This window comes from Tupaia chinensis, unplaced genomic scaffold (genome assembly GCF_000334495.1).
Source record: "Tupaia chinensis unplaced genomic scaffold, TupChi_1.0 Scaffold138060_1, whole genome shotgun sequence".
In the NCBI taxonomy this organism is placed as follows: Eukaryota; Metazoa; Chordata; class Mammalia; order Scandentia; family Tupaiidae; genus Tupaia; species Tupaia belangeri.
In genome coordinates, this window is record NW_006197961.1 from 514164 (window position 1) to 524103 (window position 9940).

The 9940-nt window shown below is 56.9% G+C and overlaps 1 protein-coding gene across 1 annotated transcript; it reads left to right on the plus strand.

Annotated features, from left to right (window-relative positions):
- Window positions 1-3163: 3163 nt before the first annotated feature.
- Window positions 3164-9538, plus strand: RAD23A (RAD23 nucleotide excision repair protein A; the record flags this gene model as incomplete). Its single annotated transcript, XM_014592615.2, is given in 9 exon segments — window positions 3164-3325; window positions 3472-3507; window positions 4692-4837; window positions 4955-5010; window positions 5139-5266; window positions 5505-5583; window positions 5721-5851; window positions 9150-9320; window positions 9397-9538. Coding segments are annotated over 9 exon segments (1023 nt in total), but the record flags the coding sequence as incomplete, so codon positions are not given.
- Window positions 9539-9940: the final 402 nt, after the last annotated feature.

Genomic DNA, 9940 nt, shown 5'->3' on the forward strand with positions numbered 1-9940 from the left:
GGCGCTCCAGGGCCGATCTGCGGGCGAGGCCCCACCCCCGGGCTCTCGCCAGGGCCCGGCTCGGATGTCAGCGCCCTCGCGGGGCGCGGGAGCCCTAGGCTCGGATTCCCGGCCGCGCCGCGCTCTCCGGGACCGGGACTCGACAGTCCCAGCTTTGCCCACGTTTGGTTTGGGAGGTTATGGGGTGAACCTGAGCGTAAAGGCCGGGAGGTGCCGCGCGGTGACGACGACGACGGTGGTCCTGATTAATACATAGTGTCCGTCTTCCTAGTTTGGGGCGTCCGAGTTCGCTGGTCGTTCTTTATGGGCACTGAGCGTGTCCGTGCCGTTTTCTTGCTAAACTTGCAGAAACAGCCTTGTCTTTTGGAAGCCGACTGTCCCCGTGGTACAGATGTGAAAACCGGGGGTGGGGTGGGGGCGTTAAGGGAGATTGCCACAGGGTCCTGCTAGTGATGGCAGAGCTGGGATTTAAACTCGGTTCTGCCTGGTGTGAAGGCCCCGCCGTCAAAACGTTCAGCTGTATTTTTTTTTTTCCCCCTTGCCGTTGGGGCCAGTGCGATCGCTGGAGAGACAGACAGCGAGACATCACCCCCGAGGGGGTTTGGGCACACCGCAGCCCCTTCCCCTCTGTTCTCCTCTAGGGATTTTGGGCACGCATGCATGCACACGTGCCGGGTGTGTTTTAAGTCACCGGATCCTGGACTGGAACCACGGTCAGCTGTGGGAGTCCAGGAGTCCAGCGAAGTAACCATTTCGCCATCTGCTGGTCCCCAAGCTGTCTTTCTAAGAGCAGAGTTAGAGCTGATTCAAACATACGCTCCACACGACTATCCCCTGAAGGAGACATCACACTCCACTTGTTATAGAAAAGAAAACAGACTCAGATTTAAAAAAAAAAAAAATTTTTAAGATCACAATCTGGGGGCCGGCAGGTGGCATGGTGGTTGGAAGCGTTGGGCTCTCCTATGGTTGACTGTGGTTCGAGTCCTGGACCTGGCAGCTTGCTTTCTTTCTCTTTCTTTCTCTCACTGTATCTCTCTCTGGTCAAATTAAAAGAAATAAATACACGGATAAATAAATTTAAATAATTCTTTAAAACAAAAGCATTCATGTCTTTATTCATTATGATTTTCAAGCAGTCGGGTCCTGGATTCAAACCTCCGTGGCCATGTGGGAATTCAGTGTCTTAACTACCACACCTGCTGACCCCAGACTCAGATTTCTGATCAGTTCAATGGTTAGTCAAGTTATTTAACCTATTTGTGCCTCAGTTTCCTCAAATAGGAGGCGATGCTCCTGACATCTGTACGGTTGTTATGAGGCTTCAAAAGTCTGATCATGTACACTGGACAATAGTGCCGTTTACTCAGAATGTTCTGGTAAATATCGTCCACTGGGGCCAGCCAACTGGCATAGTGATTAAGGCAGCTGGACTCCACATGGCCAGTTACGCAGAGTCCTGGACTGCTGACTGGCTTGAAAAACACGCCAGGCATGTGTGCCCGAGATCCTGGGAGGAGCCTGGAGAAGAAGGCATTGCAGCGTGGCCGTCCGACCTCAGGGGCGACGTCTCACTTTTTCTATGTCTCTCTGTCTCTGGTGAATCCACACTCCCGACGGCAAAAAGTTAAAAGGAAAAAAAAAAAGGGCCGGGGAACCTACAGATGGCGTAATAGTAACGTAGCTGGACTCCCCTGTAGTTGATCGCAGTTCAAGTCCTAGACCTGGTGGCTTAAACTCATATGGGATCAGCAGTTAGTGTCATGGATGGCTATGTCGTTGGACTCCCACGTAGTTGACCGAGGTTCGTGTCCCGGACCTGGTGGCTTAAAACTCACTCCGGTTGCATGTGCGTGCGTGCCCAAGATCCCGAGAGGAGAACGGAGGAGAAGGGATTGTTGCGTGGCCAGCCCCCCAGGGTGGGGGTGTGCGATTTCTCGCTTTATGTTTCTCTGTCTCTGTCTGGCGGGCTCATGCACCCTATAGCAAAAACCTCTTAAAAAAAAAAAACAAAAACTCATATGGGTGTGTGTGCCCAAAATCTCGAGAGGACAATGGAGAAGTGATTGTGGCATGGCCATCCACTTGGGGGGGTGATGTCTTGCTTTCTGTCTCCTGTAGAGCACACATGCCCTATAGCAAGAAATCTCTCTCTAAAACAAATACAAACAAAAAGGCTGGCAGGTGGCGTAGTGGTTAAGGGCGCTGGACTCCCACATTGGCCCACTGCGGTTTGAGTCCTGGACCTGGTGGCTGGCTCTGTTGTCTGTCTGTCTCTCTCTCACTCTCACTCTCACTTTCGCTCTTTTGCTGTCCCTCTGTAGTCAAATTTAAATAAACAAGTAAATAAAGTTAAATAAGATAATTCCTTTATAAAAATAACGGCCAGTATCGTTCAGGGTCACTAGCTTGGAATAGGAGGCCCACCTCTCTCCTTTTTAACCTTTTGTGTTTAGTCGTTCCTTATGCCGCCTGAAATACGTATTCGTTGTTCGTGTACATGTCATCCTGCACATGAACACCCTCCCTTTAAAGCAGGGACTTGGGTTGCGTTTTCTTCCCTGGCGCGGCCTCCGTGCCTACGCTGGACTCCCACATGGCCGCTTGTGATTCAAGTGTTGGACCTGGCGACTTGCTTTCTCGCTTTCCTTCTCTCCCTGTTTCTCTCTCTGGTGAGTGCTTGTGCCTTTTAGCAAGTTAAAAATAATAATAATAAAGTGAAAAAAACACACACAAAAAACCAGCAGCGCCTGGCGGCTCGGTAGGTGTCGCAGGTGGTTAGGGCACTAGGTGCTCACATGGCCGGCCGCGGCTTAAAAATCACACCAGGTGCGCGTGTGTGGGTGCCCAGAATCCAGGAGGAGAAGGGAAGGGATTGCGACAGGGCTATCCCTCACCCGGGATGATTTATTCCTTTTCCTCTCACTGTCTTTATCTGTCCCTCTCTGGCAAGCACACGTGCCCTGTAGCAAAAACCCACAGAAACAAAGCCAAAACCCAGCACCGAGTCCGCGGTGGGTGTCGTAAATACCCCGCTGAACGGTGGCGTGGTTACATGGAGTCACACCTGCATCTCTGCCGTCAGGGCTTGCGGCTGCTCCCCGAAGGCAGGATGGGAGAGCGCCCCTGGGGTGCGTAGTGACTGGCCGTGCCCCCCCTCCAGGTGAAGGTGCTAAAGGAAAAGATAGAGGCGGAGAAGGGGCGGGACGCTTTCCCCGTGGCCGGACAGAAGCTCATTTATGCCGGCAAGATCCTGAGCGACGACGTGCCCATCAGGGACTACCGCATCGACGAGAAGAACTTCGTGGTCGTCATGGTGACCAAGGTGGGGGTGGGGGTGGGTTCCCCGGGGCTGGCAGAGAGCCTGCCTGCCCAGGAGAGATTAGGCAGGAGCAGGGCGGGGCCGCTGCGCGCAGGACGTCGGGCGCGATAGGGGTGCTGACGCCTGCTCCCTTCCTGTGGCTGTCACAGGCCAAAGCTGGCCAGGGTGCCGCAGCACCCCCCGAGGCCTCACCCACTGCTGCTCCGGAGTCCTCCGCATCCTTCCCGCCGGCCCCCGCCCCCGGCATGTCCCAGGCCAGTATCGTTCAGGGTCACTAGCTTGGAATAGGAGGCCCACCTCTCTCCTTTTTAACCTTTTGTGTTTAGTCGTTCCTTATGCCGCCTGAAATACGTATTCGTTGTTCGTGTACATGTCATCCTGCACATGAACACCCTCCCTTTAAAGCAGGGACTTGGGTTGCGTTTTCTTCCCTGGCGCGGCCTCCGTGCCTACGCTGGACTCCCACATGGCCGCTTGTGATTCAAGTGTTGGACCTGGCGACTTGCTTTCTCGCTTTCCTTCTCTCCCTGTTTCTCTCTCTGGTGAGTGCTTGTGCCTTTTAGCAAGTTAAAAATAATAATAATAAAGTGAAAAAAACACACACAAAAAACCAGCAGCGCCTGGCGGCTCGGTAGGTGTCGCAGGTGGTTAGGGCACTAGGTGCTCACATGGCCGGCCGCGGCTTAAAAATCACACCAGGTGCGCGTGTGTGGGTGCCCAGAATCCAGGAGGAGAAGGGAAGGGATTGCGACAGGGCTATCCCTCACCCGGGATGATTTATTCCTTTTCCTCTCACTGTCTTTATCTGTCCCTCTCTGGCAAGCACACGTGCCCTGTAGCAAAAACCCACAGAAACAAAGCCAAAACCCAGCACCGAGTCCGCGGTGGGTGTCGTAAATACCCCGCTGAACGGTGGCGTGGTTACATGGAGTCACACCTGCATCTCTGCCGTCAGGGCTTGCGGCTGCTCCCCGAAGGCAGGATGGGAGAGCGCCCCTGGGGTGCGTAGTGACTGGCCGTGCCCCCCCTCCAGGTGAAGGTGCTAAAGGAAAAGATAGAGGCGGAGAAGGGGCGGGACGCTTTCCCCGTGGCCGGACAGAAGCTCATTTATGCCGGCAAGATCCTGAGCGACGACGTGCCCATCAGGGACTACCGCATCGACGAGAAGAACTTCGTGGTCGTCATGGTGACCAAGGTGGGGGTGGGGGTGGGTTCCCCGGGGCTGGCAGAGAGCCTGCCTGCCCAGGAGAGATTAGGCAGGAGCAGGGCGGGGCCGCTGCGCGCAGGACGTCGGGCGCGATAGGGGTGCTGACGCCTGCTCCCTTCCTGTGGCTGTCACAGTGGCCAGGGTGCCGCAGCACCCCCCGAGGCCTCACCCACTGCTGCTCCGGAGTCCTCCGCATCCTTCCCGCCGGCCCCCGCCTCAGGCATGTCCCACCCCCCACCTGCTGCCAGAGAGGACAAGAGCCCCTCGGAGGAGTCAGCCCCGACGACGTCCCCGGAGTCCGTGTCCGGGTAAGGCGGGGGCAGCAGCCCCAGCACACTGCAGCGCCCACCCGTGTGGTCCCACACACCTGGGGGAGGGCAGGCCGCCAGAAGCCAGGGTCCGATTTCTCTCTCTTGAATTTGCAGCTCTGTTCCCTCTTCAGGTAGCAGCGGGCGAGAGGAAGACGCGGCCTCCACGCTAGGTGGGTGGGTGGTCCCGGGGCAGAGGCGACTGGGCGCCCAGCCATCAGCTGGGCCGTGTCTGGGTGAGGGAGGGCCCGGGACTGCCCCGCTGTCGCCCTGGTGACCCAGGTCTCCGCGCCCTCCACAGTGACCGGCTCTGAGTACGAGACGATGCTGACCGAGATCATGTCCATGGGCTACGAGCGGGAGCGGGTGGTGGCCGCCCTGAGAGCCAGCTACAACAACCCCCACCGGGCCGTGGAGTACCTGCTCACGGTGAGGTGGGAGGCCTCGACGGGGTGCACAGGCCTCACTGCCCAGACGGGAGGGGGGGGCAAACCTGCCTGCCGCTGCCTTTGGGAAGTGGTTCCAGCCACACACGGTGCCCCTGCGGGAGGCTGGATGTGGGAGCGGTGAGGGCAGGGCTGAGGCCTCACCTGGCTCCTGGGGCCGGGCGTGCAGGAGGGAGGCAGTGGGAGGTCTGTGCGTTGGAACTAAGCAGAACCCCTGACAGGGAATCCCCGGGAGCCCTGAGCCAGAGCATGGTTCTGTACAGGAGAGCCAGGTGTCCGAGCAGCCGGCCACGGAAGCAGGTGAGTGGGCCGGGAGTGTGCACGTGGGACCCGTCTCGGGTGCCTGACTGCCCCTCCCCTCTGCGCACACGCATGTGTACATGCACGTAGAGCTCTGGGCTCCCCCGGTCTGACCTCACCCCTCTTGTCGTCCACAGGAGACAACCCCCTGGAGTTCCTGCGGGACCAGCCGCAATTCCAGAACATGCGGCAGGTGATCCAGCAGAACCCGGCGCTGCTGCCTGCCCTGCTCCAGCAGCTGGGCCAGGAGAACCCTCAGCTTCTGCAGGTTCGGCCCTGCCAGGGCAGGGGCTGGGGCAGGTGCATGTCCCCATCTGGGAGGGCACACGGCCCACAGGCTGGAGTAATCGCTTTCTATAGGAAAGGAAGGTTGAGTGGCTGCCGCCCCACTCTTGCTCTCTCAGGTGTGGGTAACGTGCCAGCGTCCCACGAGGGGTGGGTGCCGTCGGCACCCCGCATGCAGCTAGTGACGCGGGCTGGAGCGCCCCGTCGTGCTCAGGCAGGTGGCTGGTGGAGCAGGTTTGCGTCCAGCCCTGGGTCCAGAACTCTGGCTCTGCCTCCGTGTCACACACGGCTGGTGCCTCCTAAACTGGAGTCACCTGGGATGCTCAGGGATCACTCAGCCAGGCTCCCACCAGCCCTGGCAGGCTCACAGGCAGGCAGGGGTGGCAGTGGTGGCCCCTGGCACAGCAGGGCCCTGAGGGCCTCAGGAGTGGAGCAGGTTCCTGTGGGGCCCCGCTCAGGCCCGCCACCACCTGCTGCAGGGCAGTGCAGAGTGCACCAGCGGGCACCCACCCACGCTCCTCTGCCCTCTGCAGGCCACGCTGACTCGGAACTTTTGTGACAGCGTATTCTAGGGTTGGCCCTGTGGTTGGGGGAGCGGACTCCACGCAACCAACTGTGTGGTTTGAGTTTCGGTCCCAGTGGCCTCAGACCATGCTGGGAGCAAAGTCCTAGGATGGAGAGGTGGAGGAGGGATCAGGCAGGACCTCCCCTGTGGAGGAGTGCTTTCTCCCTTTCCCTGTCCCTCCCTCTGGCTGTGGAGAAAAGCTTCAGAATAGACCCAGTCCCTCTGCGCCTGCAGGGACCCCTCACTGTCCTGTCTGCTGCTGCTTCCTCCACGAGCCACCCACCCTCTACCCTGCTCTCTGGGCACCTCCTCCCTGGCCTCTGCTTCTGTACTGTCCTCCAAGAACCAGATGACTGAAGAAGTGTTTTGTCCTTAACATGAAACTGGCAGGTGTCTACAGTAGGGAGGGTGTGGGACCAGCTGATGGAGTAATGGTTACGTGGTTGGTCTCCCACGTAGTTGACTGTGGTTCGAGTCCTGAACCTGCTAGCTGAAAATTCAGGCCAGACATGTGTCCATGTGTGCCCAAAATCCTGAGAGGAGGGGCTTTCTGTCTCTGGTGAGCATGCACGCCCTGTAGCAAAAATCTATTAAAAAAAAAAAAAAAAAAAAAAGGCAGGGAGGGGTACCCACCTCTCCAGCTAAGGTTCCCTGTTCACTGAGCATAGGTCTGACTCGGCCTTCCCCTCCGATCTCACCTCCTGCCTCCTACTCTCCCCCTCCTTGTTTCTTGTTTTTCCCCTTTAGTTTTTTCTTTCTTTTTTCAAAAAGAATTATGTAATTATTCATTCATTCATTCATTCATTTTAATTTGACCAGAGAGAGAGAAAATGAAAAAGCAAGCCACCAGGTCTAGGACTCGAACCATGGTTGGCCATGCGGGAGTTTCCAGTGCCTTAACCACCACACTACCTGTTGGTCACTGGTCTCACATTTTTTTTGTTACTATTTTATTTTTTGGGGGGCGGAGAGGTTTTTGTTATAGGGCACGTGCGCTTGCCAGACAGATAAAGACAGAGACATCGAGAAATCACCCCCTTAGGGGGGATGGGCACGCTGCAATCGCTTCTCCTCCATCCTCCTCTTGGGATCTTGGGCACGCACGCACATGTACCCGGCGTGAGTTTGAGCCACCGGGTCCGGGATTCGGACCGCGGTCCACTACATGGGAGTCCAGAGACATAGCCATTGTGCTAACTGTTGGTCCCATAGTCCCTCCGCTGTGTTCCCTCCGTCTGGGATTTGGGCACTCAGCATGGTGCTCATGCCGCTGGGTTAGGGACCAGGACTGCACTTGGCCGTGTGAGAGCAGCTGCCTTAACCGCCGTACCGCTGCTGCCTTTGCAGTGCTTAGTTTATTATTATTATTTTGGTATAGGGCACCTGTGCTCACCAGAGAGAGAAAGAAGGAAAGTGAGAAAGCAAGCCACCAGGTCCCATACTCGAACTGTGATTAGCCGTGTGGGATTCCAGCGCCTTAACCGCCGTGCCACCTGCCGGCCCTCCTTCCCTTCTTTCCCAAACTATTGCTAGAGGCACCTGCACTCACCAGAGAGAAGGTACCCTCCCGTCGGGCGTGGGCACACCGCAGTCCTTTCTCTGTTCCTCCAGCCTGTTAGGACTTGGGGCACATCTGCACATGCTCAGCATTTTTCAAGCCACCAGGGCCAGGACTTGAACCTGTAATGGGGTGTGTGGGATCTGGCTGGGCTTCAGGACTTGCCTTTCTCCTTCACGTACTCATGTGCTCTGTTCTTGGCACTCGTCTTGGTATCTATAGTTTTTCTTTTGTTTTAGTTCGCCAGAGGGGACGTGCACTCAAAGGAGAGAGAAAGCGAAAGTACCCCCTTTGGGGAATGGTCGCGCTGCAATACCCTCTTCAACTCCCTTTCAGGATTTTGCGCATGTGTGCCCATGTACCGGGCATGTTTATCAGACTGCTGGTCTGGGACTCAAAACTGCCCTGTGGATCATGTGAGATCCGGCCGCCCCTCCCTTTTTATATTTAGTCCTGGGGCCCAGCGGGTGTTGTGGTGATTAAGGCGCTGGACTCTCCCACATGGCTGATCACGGTTCAAGTCCCAGATCTGGTGGCCTGCTTTCTCACTCTCTCTCTCTGGTAAAATTAAAAATGAGTGAATGAATAAATAAAAATTACATAAAATAATCCTTTAAAAATATTTAGTTCCATTTGTTGTTACTATTTAATATGACTAGACACAGAGAAAGGGAAAGTGAGAAAGCAAGCCTCCAGGTCTGGGATGTGAACCATGGTTGGCCGTTGGGAGTCCAGTACCCTTAACCACTGTGCTACCTGCTGGCTCCTTTGTAATAAAAAACCCCATATATATATATGGGCACTTGTGCCGGTCAGGGAAAGCAGCCCGCGATGGGACTCCGGGGCACACCGTGCGCACGTGGGCTGGTGTGTGGTGTGCTCACATTCGCCAAGCGCACCTGCCCGAGGCCTCTGCACTTGACATTTGGGTACCCAGAGGAAACTCCTCACCCACAGGCTCTTTCCTCCCCTGGCGTCAGCAGTGCTCCCCGCCTGTCACATCAGCTCTGGCAGGACAGGGCCGTGGCCACCGCGTGCTGACTGCTGTGGTCAGAAAGGGCCACTCTGAAACACTGGTGGAGTGGGAGAGTGAGGGTGGAGCTGAGGCCCCGGGGTGCAGCTCACTGGGCTCACCACCCCTTCCCGCTTGCCCCCCAGCAAATCAGCCGGCACCAGGAGCAGTTCATCCAGATGCTGAACGAGCCCCCCGGGGAGCTGGCGGACATCTCCGACGTGGACGTGGAGGGGGAGGTGGGCGCCATAGGCGAGGAGGCCCCCCAGATGAACTACATCCAGGTGACGCCGCAGGAGAAGGAAGCTATAGAGAGGGGAAGAGGCCCGGCTGGGCGCGCCCCCTCTGTGGGCCGCGCCCCACCTCTGCTCACAGCTGCCCCTCTCCCCGCAGCTGAAGGCCCTGGGCTTCCCAGAGAGCCTGGTGATCCAAGCCTACTTCGCGTGTGAGAAAAACGAGAACTTGGCGGCCAACTTCCTCCTGAGTCAGAACTTTGACGACGAGTGAGGCGGGGAGGCCAGGCCGCCCACCGCCCCGGAAAGTTTTATAAAAGAAAAAAATTATATATATATTCATGTTTATTTAAGAAGTGGAAAAAAGCAAAAACCTTAAAAAAAAAAAAAACGAACAAGAAAACCAAACATCCCAGCTTCCCGTCCTCCGGCAGCCCTCATTCCCATCTTGGTCCAAGACCCGGGCCAGACAGCTGTCCCCCACCCTCCTCCTCAGCCCAGCCTGCTCAAAGGAGCTGGCAGGACCTGGAGGCGACAGATGGGCCCCTCTTGGCCTCTGTCCCAGCTCCCTGCAGCCAGATGGAGAGGCGGCTGCTCGCCTTCCCGTCCCCCGGAGCCCCTGAGGACCCCCACCCCGCCCTCCTGGATGAGGGGTAGCTGGAGCCCCAAACTTTGATCCTCCATTGGAGTGGCCCCGATCTTTC